The 16,879-nt window shown below is 32.5% G+C and overlaps 2 protein-coding genes across 4 annotated transcripts in view; both read left to right on the forward strand.

Annotated features, from left to right (window-relative positions):
- Positions 1-10,341, forward strand: part of LOC117108885 (protein strawberry notch-like) — a 33,098-nt gene extending 22,757 nt beyond the window's left edge. For all 3 annotated transcript variants that reach the window (XM_033251055.1, XM_033251056.1, XM_033251057.1), the window contains exons 5-18: positions 392-476; positions 1,343-1,433; positions 4,267-4,422; positions 5,225-5,339; positions 5,782-5,887; positions 6,699-6,852; positions 7,167-7,355; positions 7,474-7,571; positions 7,942-8,246; positions 8,416-8,570; positions 8,876-8,995; positions 9,245-9,380; positions 9,966-10,078; positions 10,226-10,341. In XM_033251055.1, coding sequence (XP_033106946.1) covers positions 392-476; positions 1,343-1,433; positions 4,267-4,422; positions 5,225-5,339; positions 5,782-5,887; positions 6,699-6,852; positions 7,167-7,355; positions 7,474-7,571; positions 7,942-8,246; positions 8,416-8,570; positions 8,876-8,995; positions 9,245-9,380; positions 9,966-10,078; positions 10,226-10,324 — 1,922 coding nt within the window. In that variant the 3' untranslated portion in view covers positions 10,325-10,341. The remainder of the gene's footprint in view (positions 1-391; positions 477-1,342; positions 1,434-4,266; positions 4,423-5,224; positions 5,340-5,781; positions 5,888-6,698; positions 6,853-7,166; positions 7,356-7,473; positions 7,572-7,941; positions 8,247-8,415; positions 8,571-8,875; positions 8,996-9,244; positions 9,381-9,965; positions 10,079-10,225) is intronic.
- A 1,015-nt stretch (positions 10,342-11,356) lies between these two features.
- LOC117108876 lies at positions 11,357-16,873 on the forward strand. Its single transcript, XM_033251039.1, has 8 exons — positions 11,357-11,400; positions 11,549-11,580; positions 12,162-12,308; positions 12,637-12,731; positions 13,306-13,395; positions 13,655-13,863; positions 14,931-15,124; positions 15,439-16,873. The coding sequence occupies exons 1-8, from the start codon at positions 11,357-11,359 to the stop codon at positions 16,359-16,361; spliced, it is 1,734 nt and encodes a 577-aa protein (XP_033106930.1). The 3' UTR covers positions 16,362-16,873.
- The last annotated feature ends 6 nt before the right edge of the window (positions 16,874-16,879 follow it).

Genomic DNA, 16,879 nt, shown 5'->3' on the forward strand with positions numbered 1-16,879 from the left:
TGATATTTTTCCCTACCTGACGTGTTATCATACTGAATACTCAGTACAATTCCCAAATGATTCAGATGGGAATCGAACCCATGACCTCCAGAAACTAGCCTGGTATTGTAACCACTAGACCACCGAGCTTGCACTTGTGACAAGTGTTAAATTTGATTCCCAAGTAGTAGCAGGTACTACAAAGCTATTCCCAAATGTGTTTACATCAGAAAAATATCATAGAAGTAATGTGTATGATCTTTTAGCAACAGCAAAAATGCGTTCCATAAAATGAGAATAACAAATTGCCATAAAAATAATAATGAGCTGTAATTTCCCTGCCTTCTCCATACACACCCCTGTTGAACATTGCATAATAATTATACTATTCTGCTATTGCTGTCTTTTTCAGGTGACGGTGTAGGTGTTGGAAAAGGCAGAAGTGCAGCTGGAATTATTTATGAAAACTTTCTACTAGGTCGCAGGAAAGCTCTTTGGTAAGTTTCATTTTTATCTTTTGAATAGAAGTATTTAGCTATATAAATTTTTAAATTCTAAGGGGAAATGAGAACAACATCATAGCAAAAACCTAATTTACCGAGCATGTAGGCTGGCCGAAAAATCTTGGATTGTTTTCTTATGCTAAAACTACTCTCGAGCATAAGACTTTCATTAAAGCTCTACATATTAATTTCCTTCCTATAGTTTTTTTTTTTTTTTGCTGTTGGATGCAACAAAATACTATAAATATTACAAAATTTACTTTACAAATATGTAAAAAGAATTTAAATTAGATCACACTTTTTAGGCTAAAATTTAATTTTGACCTGAAAAAATGCACTGTGTACATGAAAGCTATTGTTTTGTCAATAAAACTAGTCTTTAAGTTTAAAGTACTTCAAGTCCAGTGTTTTATTTCCATTCGAGGAAATGCTTGGAAGTATATAAAGTACAAATTCGTAAAAACAAGTTGTAGATGAGGACAAACTATTAACCTTTCCATGGTGAATCTCCTATGAGGTCCGCTAATGTAAACTAAATACAACAATAAGGAATTCTCACCACTAATATTGTAATTTTGTCATTTACAAGCTACTTCTGTGTTTTCTGTGGTTATCCACAAAACAGAACAATGTAACTCGGCTATTTATCGATCATAAAATACATAAAGGTCTAAAACACTTCAGTCAATTCTTGTTGTTAATTACCAATGTGATGTGCATTTTTATAATCTATTTTTTCACTTTAAAGTGTACAATATTTGAACTGATTATATCTAGTTAAAATTAATTTCAGATTTCTCTAGTTGAAAATCAATATTTTCATAGTTGTATTATCATAACAGTGATTTTTTTCTTGATAGGTTTTCTGTATCTAGCGATTTGAAATATGATGCGGAAAGAGATTTGCGAGATATAGGAGCTACAGATATATCAGTATGTTTACTGAGTAAGGTCAGTGAACTGATATACTGTATATGTTATTTATAATAATAATAAATTATAATAATTGGTTTAATAATAATAATAGTAATTTTAATAATGATTCCAACTATTATTTTATTACTATTTATTTATTTTATATTTTTCTCCCTTGTGAGAATGTTGCTTTTCTAGGATTTTACTGTTTTTATTATTGACGTTTTTTTTTTTTGCATCTTCTTATCTTATTGTACATTTCAAAACTCATATTTGTTTTGCAATAAATTTATATTGAATTGAAAATTTGATATATATAACTTCTACTTAATAAACCCTAATATGATAGAGTATGTCTCTGATTAAAGTGTTCAATTTTTGCCCATTTCTGTTACTAAAAACACTCTGTTAAGCTTTGGCCTTGCATTCAGTGGTGGCTCTGGCATTCATGGAGGGACTAAGCTGTCCAACTGAGGTTCTGACAATTTCTAGCAGTGCCCAGGGGCTAAGCCCTTATATGCATCCGGGGGGCCATGGCCCAGATGCAAAGGGTTATTGGACAATTTAGGCCGTTTAAATCTGCTTTGATACGTTTTAAATGGTAATAAATGCTCAAAGAATTAATAAAATGTTTTGTTTTGATTATTTGTGGCCATTGAATACTTGACCTATTGGGACCAGGGCTTGATCCTCCTGATCCTACCCTTTCTGATGCTACAACTGTTTGGAGCCTATCTAAGAGAGATAGCTTAGCTCAGTCGGCTAATCTGGTGGTAGCCGCTGTGTTTGTGCGTTAGAGGGCTGAAATATAAGTTACAATAGCGCACCGTCTTTGGGATGAGACATTTAAGCCGTTGGTCCTGTGTGCATTATGGCCCATGTGCACGTTAAAGAACGCAGTACACTCTTCGGAAAAGAGTAGGGGATTGTCTCGCGGTGTACTGCCCAATCACCACCAGAAGGACCCCACTGAAAATAAGTCTTCTTCTAGACTTTTGTGGGCTATCCTTGGTTTTTACACCGAATAAATCTAATACACATTTTTTTGTGACTAAGTCAGTGCTGTAGTTTAATAATTTCCAATCTACTGTTCATAATTCATATAATAAACAATTCATCATTTTAAGTGCTGCTATTTTTAGTACTGTTATAAGTATACAGTAAATACTTCTGATTATATTCAGTGTAATTATATTTTTTATGATTAAGCATATAGGTCTATATGAAGTTCTTTAGTATAAAATGTAAAATTACTATTTTAGTATTAATATTAAAATGTACATAAAACTGTATGTAATTTTTAAGGAAGTGTAAACAAATTTCATGTACAGTTTTTGAATTGACTATAATATTGTATCCTGGCTCTGTAAACTAGAGTAGCTAATATATATTTCACCTGTTCAACTTCCTGTATCCTGCTGTAGTACCCATGTCTAATTTAACATGTTTTCCTTATTCTTAAACATACAATAACCAGCTTTGATGTACTCCACATCCCCTCAAATGAGTATAGTTTAATGTCAGCTAGGAAATCCAGACTGACGCGAAGGCTACAGATGTTTTCTTGATCATGTTTATCGTTGATACGATTATTGTGTCTAGCAGATATTTTTTTCTAATTAAAATTTAATTTACATGTCTTTAATTTATGTAATCAATTGTTTTTGTAGTTAATTCTAATGTATATATTTATTGTATATTATATTATTAATAATATAATATTTATTGTATATTATATTATTAATAATACTTTAAGGATATATGTGTTGTGGTTCACTTGAAATTTAGTTTATTTATAGATAGATATATAGATAAATATAAAGCAAAGACAAAAATATTCATGAATACAAATTATCTATACACACGTCACAAAATAAGATAGACAGTGGATCACAGGAACATCAAATTTTATTTTTAATAATTTATTTATGGATAGGTTTTGTGGTTCTCTTGAAATTTAGGTCATTTATAGATAGATATATTGATAAATATAAAGGAAGGACATGAATATAACCATGAATACAAATTATCCATACACCCATCACAAAGTGATATAGACAATGGATCACAGAAACATATAGCATCATAGATTCATAAAATCAATATGCAAAACATTACTTGGAAGAGAACTCACAAAAACCTATACACAATTGTTGTTGTATTCATTTTGTATGCCTGAAACACTAAGTTATTATCTAAAGCTATCTTAAAAGCTGGCTCTACCTATAGCATAGTTTTACAGAATCATCCGAGATTTCAAGTAATGTTCAATTGCAGTTTAATAGCGAGAATTTCTGAGAATCATACTGATTTTCCTTGTAGACATGATTAAATTGACAATGTTTGTATAGCCATGGAGGAATTAGTTTGTATAGCTACTGTATGTTTTTACATTGAGAAAGTTCAGAATTTTTATAGGTCTAATTTATGAACTATAAACAGAATAGGATTTTCCCAACAATTATGTTTCCTGTTTCACAGGCCTGTATAATTAGTTTTTTTTTCATTGTTAATTTGATTTTTCTTATGATACGTTTCATTAAGTTTTATTCACTGTATATCCACTTGCTGTTTCTTTGTGTTTTCCATGTCTTAGAATTGCTGTCACTGGTGATTTTAAAATGTTCTAAGTTAGATGAGTAAAACAATTAAATGGTGTAATATATTAATTGATTGATTTGTTTACAGTATATTAAGTAAAATATGGGAATCTTAACAGCAATCCGTTGGGAATGAGGAATGGGGTTGTGTTTTCAACCTACTCTGTCACTGGTGATTTTTTTTATTCTAAGTTAAATAGATGAATAAAAAAAATTTAATGATTAAATAATATACTTATTAATTGGTTTATTTGTTTACTATATTTTAGGTAAAATATGGGAATCTTAACAGCAAATCTTTAGGAATTAGGGATGGGGTTGTGTTTTCAACCTACTCTTCATTGATTCGGGAAAGTCGTGGCAATAATGAAAGTCGAATAAACGAACTTGTACAATGGTGTGGAGGACTTGATTATGATGGACCTGTATCCTTTAAACTCAATTGTTTTATGTTAATTTATATGTTAATGTATGCTCTTTTTATTAAATTTATTTAAATGATTTTATTATGAATAGTTTGCATGGCTATTCTATAGCAATAATAATTGGTGGTTGTTCTGTTGTATTGGGATTCTTATCCATTTATTTTGGGGGTATAAAGGGCCATAACCACCCTTTTTCCACTTTTCCCCCAACTTTTTAAAATGTTAAAAATGTGTGTCTCATTAACCATTCCACTTTTTAGTCAAACCCCCTTTTTGGGTCTTAGAAAAACTAGTTGTACAGCATCAAAACTAGAACTGAATAAATCTAATTAAACTTTATTTTCTGGGGGGTTTTATTGATAATTATGGTATATAATATTTTTAATAAGTATTTAAATCACTATCATTGAAATGTTAAAAATAATGATAATATATGTAACAGTAAGAATGCAGGATGTATATAATAAGCTACATATAATTGCTCAAAACAATACAATTGAAATATAGAAATTTCAAATAAAATAAAATAACAGATCTTTCCACTAAATATTAGCCTTGACTCAGATAACCACTCAACAACCACATAGTCAATCAGATGATATACTACTGTATTATTGATTGTGCTCTAAATATTAAACTGTTAATTGATTTCCTTTTGAAATTCATGAACACTAGACAGACCATTGTTAAGAAACATACAGATTTTTCTTTAGGTTGTCCAAAAAATGTATTCATAATTTAATGATATTTGCTTCTTACAATGAACATATTGTACTAAACATGTCCTTGACTTGTAAGTTAGATCATTCTTGATGAATGCCATAAAGCTAAGAACTTGTCGACAAAGACATCAGCAAAGGTCATTGAACTACAGAAACGCCTACCTAAAGCAAGAATAGTTTATTGTAGTGCAACAGGTATGGTATGCCCATTCATTTCTTAAAATAATGGATTTTTTAATTCTATCTAATAACTTAAATGCCTGTTTTTTAATATCTGAAGCTTATTTTAAAATAATGTTCATTACGACATCATGAATTATTCTGTGTGTAAAGAACATAATAAAAAATAAGCTTTGATATTTTTGGGAAGAGAATTGTTTATAATAGAGCATTAATGTTCCAAATACTAAACATTTCTTTCCCAAGCCATATAAAGATAGTTTTTATATAACATTGTAGTCAAAGACTATATTGATCCAATAATTAACTGCACTGTGTTCACATTTATTACTAAATAAACAATTATAAAGCAACAAATGATTAAAAATGTTCATGATTTTTTTTTTTTTTGTAATTGACCATGTAAGGAACTTTCTGGTGGTAGATCATTAAACTAGTTTATTTTCTTCCTTCATAGGTGCTTCAGAATTGAAAAACATGGCATACATGACTCGTCTTGGGCTTTGGGGAAAGTCAACCCCTTTCTCAAACTTCCAGGATTTCCTTAGTACTGTGGAGAAGTGGTATGTAAAGTACCTACTAATTGTGTGTACTTATTCATTGTTTGCTTACTTTTACTTGTACTTTAGCCAGAATATATGGCCATCATTGACTAACCTAACATTGTCTATGGTATTCAACCATTCTATATAAGCATGTCTTTTTTCATGGATAGCATTTATTTGAGTAGAGGGATTTTTCACCTCTGAGATAGCTCAATAAAATTTTTGGAAACATACAAGTTAATTTTTTAGATCAACTTGAGTTGAAATTTATTTTAGACTTCCTGAGTTTGTTTTTTATATTTGAGATATACAATTTCAGTGTTGAGGTTATATATACAATTTATATTTTTAGGAATGTTTGTACATTTTTTTTATGCTGAATAAAGAATGATTTAATATATTACAATATATTTGTAGATGTATAATTTAATTTTTGAGCACAGTTTAATCCTGAAATTTCACAGGACCATCCTAACAAACAAGCTGCTGCTCCACCTCAAAGTATATATATTTTTTTATGATGTGAAGTACATAGAAGATTTTTTTTGCATTATGTGTTATACAAGTGTAACATCATTATTATTATTATTATTATTATTATTTATTATTTTATTATTATTATTATTATTATTATTATTATTATTATTTATTATTTATTATTTTATTATTATTGTTATTATTGTTATTGTTATTATTATTTTTATTATTATTATTATTTTATTATTATTATTATTATTATTATTATTTATTATTTTATTATTATTATTGTTATTATTATTATTATTATTATTATTATTATATAATAATTATTATTATTTTGTTTGTTTAGGGGTGTGCGTGGTATGGAGCTTGTTCCCATGGAGATGAAGCTACGTGGGATGTACATGGCAAGGCAGCTGAGTTTTCAAGGCGTTTCCTTTAGTATTCATGAGGTTGCTCTTTCGGAAGAATTTACTAAAGTTTACAATAAGTCAGTGCGATGGGTAAGTTATATTTAAAATTATTTCTAAATAATATAATGAAACAATAACAAAAAAGATCATGATAGAAATGATGATAATGATAGTAGTAATAATAATGACTATAATAATAATACAAATTTATATACTTCCTCCTGAAGTAGGGATACAGAGTACCTATATCTACTGATAATAATTGTTAATAAATAATAATAACCATATATAATAATAACTGTATATGTTTAAAAATGTCATTCATATATTGTATAGCTAATAATAAATATATTATAGATGAGGTTTTTTCAGCCTTTTTTTTCCTGGATTTTTTCCATTTTCAGTGGGTCAAAGCAAGGAAATACTTCCAGGAAGCATTGGATATGCGCGTGTTTGACAATGGTCAGAAGTCACGGCCTCCATGGGCTCAGTTCTGGGCTGACCATCAGCGATTCTTTCAGAGTATGTGCATAGCTTCAAAAGTTGTTTCAGTGATTGAACAAACAATGAAAGCCATAAATGCAGAAAATAAGGTGGGATGTTTACGTATTTATAAATATCTAAATTTGTAGCTTAGTTTGTAGCTACCATGAGACAAATAAATAGAATTAAAAACATTATTAACTGTATTTCGGGGGTGTTTGTTCACAGTGTGTTGTGATTGGGCTACAGTCAACTGGTGAGGCAAGAACGATAGATGCTGTAAAATCAGCTGGGAACAATTTAACAAGCTTTGTGTCGTCAACAAAGTAAGTATCTATGAATACTTTGTCATCACAATTCATATTCATAATGATATGAGCATTACTTTATGTGTTTTTGTATCTTTAAAACTTTTCTTTTAACTTTATCTTCTTAAATATATAGGTTATGACTTATTTGTTTGTGAAACTTTTACTCAATGGTTTGTTTAGTACAAATCCTTATAAAATCTTTAAGTCCTGTCCAGACTACCAGGATATGCCTAAATATGGTCATGATGACATCATATCATGACCATATATAGGCACATCCTGACTATATGGACATACAACAGTTTCTTGACAGGTCTTTAACGACTACATAGAGTAAAAACTTCTTAACCTTCTTACTTAACAATAATCAATCGGTTTTTTTCAGAGGAATTCTTCGCACATTAATAGAGAGGCACTTCCCTTGTCAAGACAGGAAGGGTATACTCGACCTAGACTTCAGTGACCCTGGAAGTAATCTTTCCCCAGCCAGCTTCAGCCAGGATGAGGAAGGGGGAGATAGATCTAGGAAACGGAAGGGGTTGATAAATGATTTGAGGGAAAACGATAGCAAAGTCATGAAGAGTACAGATAGTCCTGAGGTTATAACTCTATCTAGTGACTCGGAAGATGATTATCCTCCAAAACTTCCAAAGGCAAATGGATTCCCGAATCTGTTCAGTACAAGTGACAGTAAGCAATATTTTTGGATTACAGCCCTTTATTTAGTTTTGTTACTGGAATCAACGTTAATGCTGTCACCACCTTTATTGTTATCGTTATTGTTGTCTTTGTCATTATCTTTGTTTTTTACGTTGTCTTACTAAAGCCATTTATTTGTTCTTTTATCTATTTTCTCCAGGTGCTTTTATAAATCGGTCATCCTCTCCGAGTACAAAGCAGAACCTTCAGAAGATGAAGCAAGAACTGTTGGATGAGTTGGAGGAGATTAATCTTCCTAGCAATACGCTTGATACGTTGATTGATAAGCTGGGAGGACCACAAAATGTGGCAGAGGTAAGTTACATGCAGAGAGATAGCATCATCACAAACCATTTTTCAGATTTAGCATCAAAATGCTAAGTATGTCTAGCCCTGTTTGTCCTAGGCCTACCTATGCCTTTTGGTGAGGTCAAGGCACCAGGATAGGCTGTCTGCGAGGCCTAGGCTAGGCTTGCAGGTTCCCATTCTTACTTTTTTGGTCAACAAGTATAAGACCACATCTAGACTCAACTCAGTTTTGTCTTTAATGTAATGAGGTTATATTAAACTGCTGTGTATGGGTAACATACTAAATATGTTACAATGGTTATATTTTTCAGATGACAGGACGTAAACATAGGATTGTATGTGATAATGGTAACTTCACTTATAAAGCAAGGAGTGAAAATATTGATAAAGTCAACATTATAGAGAAAGAAGGTTTCATGAAAGGAGAAAAGGTTTGTTTCTAACTGTCTGCTTCAGCAATATTCTTCAGTAATATTAGATTTATTAGTTAAATTTCAAACCTCTGTTCACAACACAGTTGCACTCCCTCATGAAATGTGCAGTTTGTACTTTAACCATTTTCAAAATACTGATCCGATGTGTTACATCTTACAATAAGATACATATTTAATGTCTACATACAAATATTAGATATCTAAACCACAGAGTTAATAATTGTCTTTTTGCTATTGTGTACCTAGTATGTTGCTGTGATTTCTGAGGCAGCAAGTTCTGGGATCTCACTGCAAGCTGACAAGAGAGTGGAAAACAAGAGGAGGCGAGTGCATATGATGCTAGAGCTTCCATGGAGTGCAGATAGAGCTATTCAGCAGTTTGGTAAGTTAACAAAAAAAACTTGAAATCAAAGGATGAGTCGACCCTAGTATATTTTGCTTTGAGACCCCAAAGGTGCTTATTTTAGTGTAGTGCTGGCTATTTCTGGGTCTCTTAGTGGCATGAATGTTGCTTTTTGATTGGAAAATGAGGATGGTTTAATACGTAATGCATGTTGATCAGATACACACTGTCCTAAAACAGACGATTCCATTTTTTAAAGGTAGGTTAATAATAATAATGTTATATTTATATTGCGCATATTGCACATTGCCCCTATGCGTTTTACACAGAAATAATATAGGTTAACCAAGAAAATGCAAATAACAATAAAATAATAACAATAAAATAAAAATAATAATCATAATAACAATAATAACAATGAGGCTAAACTACTCCTCCTCGGCTAAAGAAAACATGGCACTAGCTACTTCATTCTGGTACCTCACTAATAGTCTAACAACATAACTACTGATTTTTTTCAGTCATCTGGAAAAGTTCACTGCATCAACAAAAACTGATTGTTATTTAAAATATAGTTTGTTAGTCTGTAAACCACTACATCATTTATATTCTTATCATTTGCAGGCCGTACACATAGGTCAAACCAGGTTTCTGCTCCTGAGTATGTCTTCCTGATTTCTGGATTTGCTGGCGAGAAGAGATTTGCTTCTATTGTTGCTAAGAGACTTGAAAACTTGGTATGTCCAAATGAGCTGTCAGCTTGCCTATAATAATATACTGTATTAACAATGGTGGTGAAAATGTTTTGAAAGTACAACGTTATATACTGTATGTCTACATATTGAAAGTAATATCTTTTATTTTCTCTCTAAAAACCATTGTAGGGTGCATTAACACATGGTGATAGACGTGCCACGAATTCCACGGATTTAACTAGTTTTAATGTCAACAATAAAGTGAGTCAGCAATTGTGTAGTGGTTGATATCCTGTCTGTTAGGCCAAATAACAATGCATTTCAATTGAATTGCTTGCTTTACGTATTTAATGTACTGGAAGTAATATGTGAAGTTTAAAAGTGAAACAGATACACTATATGTATCCTCTTCCTAAAGTGGTAATTTAAGGATTTTCATTATAAAAAAAAATCTGTAAATTCATCTGAATTCAACTTCAATTGAAAATTAGAACAAGATAATGGTTTTCTTGCCAATTAACTTATACATCCATAATACTACAATAGCCCCCATCAATTACGTACGGCACGGGCACAGAGCCGTTCATAATTGCGGGTATTCATAAAATCAGGGTTGACCCAAATTCCTATATATTTGCACTGGTACTACTTACAATGGCATAAACTAGGCCTCTGCTAGGCGTACGCAGCAAAGTCTGAAGGGGCCTAGGCCTACAGTAGGCAGTTTCTAAGCATTCTGATCCCACTCTCGGTGCCACACAAATTTGTTTTTAATCGGACATTTTTACCTTCGTAAATACCTAGATCGTGGATTTTACTCCAATACAACTTCCATAGGTATTTGTTTATTATATATATTGATCATTCAATAAAACAATCAAGCACTATGTTGACTTTTAACACGTTGGCTGCCAGCGACGAGTATACTCGCTCACAGGGTGTTGCTGAGGGTGCCAGGAACGAGTATACTCGTCAAATTGGGGGAAACATTCTAGCGTTTATAACTTCTTTATTATACATTGTAGAACCACACGGCTGGTAGTTCGGGGAAGATACACCAATACGATAACGTACAAATGACATATATATGTCTGTTGTGTTATTTTGCCGGTAGTACGCTCGAGCGGTACAAGTGGGGGCGCCCTTTGAATATATACCAACCCATGCAAAAAGCGGACGAGATAACTCGCACTTGGCATAGTCAGTAAAAAGTTCTATCACAGTGCCATCGACGAGTATACTCGCCCCCTAATATTTTCCCGCCAATTTATTAGACACTTCATTTTGATGACATATGACTAGATAAAATTTCAAAAAAGCATGTTTGTACACGGGAAACTTGTTTTGGCACACGGGAATGAACCGTAAAAAAAGGTCTGGCAGTCAATGTGTTAAAGCTGAAAACGATGATTAAAAGAGAAGTAAAATTTGTCGCATGCACATGTGTTAAGTCATAATAAACACCAAAAATGAATTAATTTTCTTATTGTTCATTGTATGTAATTGTTTTAGCTATAGGCGACCAACTTATACAGTTGAAAAAGGTAGGTGAAATGTATTTTTTAATATCTTTATCACATGTAATGTTAATAATAAAGTAATGTGGTTGGATTTATATAGCACTTTATACTGAAGTCTCAAAGTGCTTGAGGTGTGGACTAGCTTACACATTAATTTTATTTTCCCCTAAGAGTCTCTTCATGTCTGAGCTACCCTTTAAACCACTACCAGCTAACTCTCGCCCGTCCAGACAGGGATCATATGCATATTTAAAAGGAAAATCTAATCTGTGCTTAATTGTAAAATTGTGAGAGCAGCTTAGCTCAGTCGGCTGAACTGTTGGCAGCCATTGTGTGTGTGCGTTGAACCATGGAGATCTTTACAAAATATCGATACCAGGTTCAATTCTGTCTGTTGCTCTTGTGTATCAACTGCTGGGTTGAAATAAAAGTTTCAAAACCTGTGTGCAATATGACCCATGTAAACATTAAGGAAAGACGCCACTGGAAAAATGTTTTCGGACTTCAGTGTGCTGTCCTTGGTTTTTTTCACACCAAAGAAATTCAGTCCAATTCAGTTTAAGCCTATAGATATAGATTTATCTCAAAATATCTTTCTCCTGTAGGCTGTAGTGAGGTTTCAGTATTTTTGAACCGGATCCTTGGACTTGAAGTTGAGCTGCAAAACCAACTATTTCAGCACTTTATGGACACGTTGGATGCAATCATTGACAATGTAAAAAGAGATGGCAAATGGGATATGGGAATTCTGGGTAAGTAACCTTAATACTGTATCAAAACAAATAGGTATTTTAGAATCACATTGTTGACATTAAAAATCAAGAACAAATATTCAGCTTAAAGCAGATGTGAATAGTGTGTGAAGCAGTTAAATTATTGAAATCTTTTTTTTTTTTTTTTTTAGGTCTTAAGTCAGTATCTATTAGCTATGATTCAGTTAATTAATATTTATAAAGGATGACAACATCTATGATGGTTCAAACACAAAATATTAAGTGTTATGTATGCAGTAAGTGAATTAGTTCTAAAGAAAGCATCTATGGATATAACTCAACACACAGGGATTTATTTACTTTTCAGATCTTGGCTTCAAAAACCGAAAAGTTAAAAAGATTGATACACAATCATTTCAGTGCCGATCATCCACAGGAACAGTTGTGGTCGAGTTACATAAGGTATGGGCCTATTTCATATTCATTTCATTTACTTATTCAACCATTTAGAAATAGGAAATCCAGAATATCTACTTGGTCTAGGAAAAATACAATATATAGAGGTAGTAATAGCATGTGATTTTTATACATTTTCTATTGTGTGCAATATTCATGTTACTTCATGTTTAAGGGGCAGCTAAATCTTTTGATTTACTGTAATTTATTTGCTTTAGGTGTCCCTGGCCATCATTTTGTTGTTTCTTGTTGTTATTGTGCTTTTTATTGTGTATGGTCGAATAAATAATGAAATGAAATGAAATAATTCAAATGAACTAGCTATTCTTACACATTCTCAACAAGAGGAAAAAATTACTATATTGGTATTTATCATGCTGTATTGATATGATGCATAAGTGGTTGCAATTCTGGTCGAAACATGCAAGATTAGAAATTATGGTGGTGTTATTAAAAGAAATGATTGATTGATTGACTGACTGATTAGATTTGGTTGAATGTTTTGAATGATATAGAAATATGATAGTTCAATGAAAGTAGACAATCTTACCAAGATTGGTTGATTTTGTTTATTTTCAAGATTGTATCTGACCGAGGGATTTCATGGGAGGAAGCCTATGATATTTTTAGCCAACCTAATAGTAACTGTTCATTTTATCAGTCAAAAAGGGTAAGTCTACTACTATAGAGGATTCTCAGTAATATTAATGATAATAAACTATACTGATAATGAATATAATTTTGTTAAACCTATTTACAAAAATATTATCAAATAATATTATTAATAATTAATTATTAATAGTAATTATTAATCATTAATATTATAATAAAAGATATTATTGTTATTGCAATTTTTAAAATATATTCTCTCTTTACTATTAAAACATATGATTTAACAGTAAATAATATGTATGTTTTATATTTTATAGCGGGTTAATGACAGGTGTCTAGCTATTCTAACGAAGGAAGCATCAGCAGGTCATTTTCTGGTGTATCGGCCTAGCACTGGTTGTGCCAGTAAAGTACAAACAGTCCAAGACATCAATCTGAGGTATACAAAGGTGCCTCCTAAGCTTGCAAAGTCAGACTGGGAGACACAGTATGATCACTCAGAAATACACTGCACTCATTCATACCGGTGAGTTGGCCATTGTTTAGGAATTCTTGTAATATTAATCATTCATACCAGTCAGTTGTCCATTGTTTAGGAATTCTTGTAATATTAATCATTCATACCGGTGAGTTGGCCATTGTTTAGGAATTCTTGTAATATTAATCATTCATACCGGTCAGTTGTCCATTGTTTAGGAATTCTTGTAATATTAATCATTCATACCGGTCAGTTGGCCATTGTTTACGAATTCTTTTAATATTAATTATGTCATATGAAGTTTGGTGGTATTTGGTAGTGGAGATGATAATTATGGTGGTGGTGCTAGTGGCAGTGACAGAATGGGGTGATGTCAGTGTGGTGGTGATGGTGGTGAAGATGGTGGTGGTAGGGATGAAGGTAATTGTGGTGGTAAAATGGTGGTTGTGACGATGATGATGGTGATGGTAGGGATGATGATGGTGCTAATGATTATGTGATGATAATGGTAAAGATCGCAAGGAACCCAGTATGTCTTTCGAGACGAGTAGGGGTTACCCAGGTGTACTGGTCCATACAGCCCCTGTTGTGGACAGATGAGAGTAGCTGGTAATGGTTTACCAGGTAGCTCAGACAAGAAGAGATCCTTAGGGGAAAGAAAGTTATTGTATGATCTACTGTGCTCCATGCTTCATGTGCTCTGATCTTCTTGAAATATAAAAGCTGTAATGTAACTTGGTTATGGCGATGGTAAGGAGGATGGTGCTTGTGGTAATGATGATAATGATGCTGATAGTGATGAATCAATAATAAATCTTTTAAAGCAAATGGTAGTGATGTCTGTGTTGATGGTGATATTGTGATGATGCTATGATTTGGAGGAGGATGATTTTGGCTTTCTAGTAATGCATATCATGTATTTTACCATAAAATGCGTACAATTTTCTACAATTTGTGATCTAAACTTTATGGATAAATTGATGAAATGGACAGTATGATGAGATTTTCAAATCCCTAACTTTGCAGCTGAGATATAATGTTACTTGACTTATGTTGACTTATTAATTAATAAATCGTCTAATCACAATTTCTGATTTTGTTGAATTTGTGTACAGGACTGGTAAATGTAAGCTGACAACATCCACCTCTCAATGTAAGCATGGTGTACGTAAAACACCCTATCATATTCTCACAGGATCGGTGTTAAGTGTCTGGTCTAAAGTAGAACAGGTTTTACGTCGTCACCCGGGGTCACAATCGAAAATGCAGATCATACGTGTCAAGCTGGAGGATGATTCCAAATTAGTCGGTATGTATTATTTATTATTGTAAAAATAGTGTTGACATAGATTGACATAGAATATGTATGAAAATTAGTTGGCCTGTATTATTTCCTACTGTATTGTAAAAATAGTTGTTTTGATATCAATCAATCTTGGTTGAAAACCATAACAAGCAAAGCTTTCAACAGTGGGTCCCTCAACAAAATTAGTCTGGTGATACAATTACACAAATATATGTATTTGTATTAATGGATGTATACATATGTTGTCAATTAATTTGTTTATGTCAAGCAATTTTAATGTTTGAATATTAACAACTACTCTGTTTATTTTGTACAAGGTTGTTTGATGCCTGATATATGTGTTGATGAACTACAGTGTATGCTTACTGAAGAGCAGAAAGCCTCAATACCTATTGTCATTGATGATGATAGTTCATCCTCCTCTGAAGAGTCTGATGAATCAAGCATGGACATGCCAAAACGATTACCTCTTCTGAACCCACACATTCCAAATCAATCATTTTTAAATCAAAGACAAGTCATTCCAGATAGTAATGCCATTCCAACCGACTCTTTATCGGATCTCCTTGCACGGCCTAGTACCTCACAGGTGATGCAAAGTCAAAATGACTTTCCGTTGATCACCCCGCAAAAATATCAAAATCAGTATCCGTCGACCACACCTCAACAGAATCATGTGAAACCAATTAAACAAGAGAATAGCTTAGCAACATTGGATTTCTTACGGAAATTTGACTTCGATTCGCAAAAACATGGTAATAATTTACAGCAGTCGACTTCCCAAATGGGATTACAGGACATATTTGATATGCCGATTCTAGAGGCACAGCCATACCCAGAACAAAGCAAAAATATTTTTCCTTCGGTTTCTCAGAGTCAAGATACGTACCAGGAGCCATTGGACCTACATGTACCCTCAGCCTCTATTTACAATAACCCTGATAAAAGGACTTCTTCAAATCCATTTTATGCACAACCCATGGATAATCACACTTTGCCATCTAACTATCTCCAAAATACAAATGGCGTCGGATATAACTCGGAGAACCCGTGGTCAGTTTTTCAGTCACGCCAGCAAGAACAGTACATTCCCTTCCAGAATGAATCAAGCAACAGATGGTCCAATGGGGGCAGTGTTCCCCAGTTGGAAACTGAACCAATTTCACCATCTTCAGAGTCTAGCGACTCCCCGATGGACTTTAAAGGTGTTGTTGAGGATGCCATCACTAGGTACTCATGAAATTGAATCAAACTGATAGAAAGTCAACTCATTCAATCAATTTATATTTCTTGATTACAAGAAACGTATGTATCAAAGACATGTATTCCAGTAAAATATCATTGGTAAAGAATATTATGTGATATTTTAATTTGGATTAACGTCCAATGATATTGGCAGTATATTCGGACTGGATCCTACATTAGTGTGAAACACAAGTGGGTAGTGAAGGCAGCATGAATATCTTGCCAAAGTGCAACACTTACCATTCGTTACCTTTCCCTGATACAAAATATTTTTGCTCAACCTATTTTCTCTTGCCAATGCCCTTCTGCTTTTTTCAAGTTGAAAAGTAGAAATTTTGACCTGTATTGGTCCTAAAATAAAAGGAGGGGCACAAATGGTATAGTTTTGTTTGAATGTATTTAGGTTACAGTTTTTAAATTTTAATATATTCTAAATACCTGTAGTAAATTTAAAAATTAAGCACCAAAATCAATTAAGATTGTATTATACAAAGATGAATTATAAAAGAATAA

The sequence above is a fragment of the Anneissia japonica genome, unplaced genomic scaffold, assembly GCF_011630105.1.
Source record: "Anneissia japonica isolate Jap-2015-1 unplaced genomic scaffold, ASM1163010v1 scaffold2617_len527014_cov191, whole genome shotgun sequence".
NCBI classification, from domain to species: Eukaryota; Metazoa; Echinodermata; class Crinoidea; order Comatulida; family Comatulidae; genus Anneissia; species Anneissia japonica.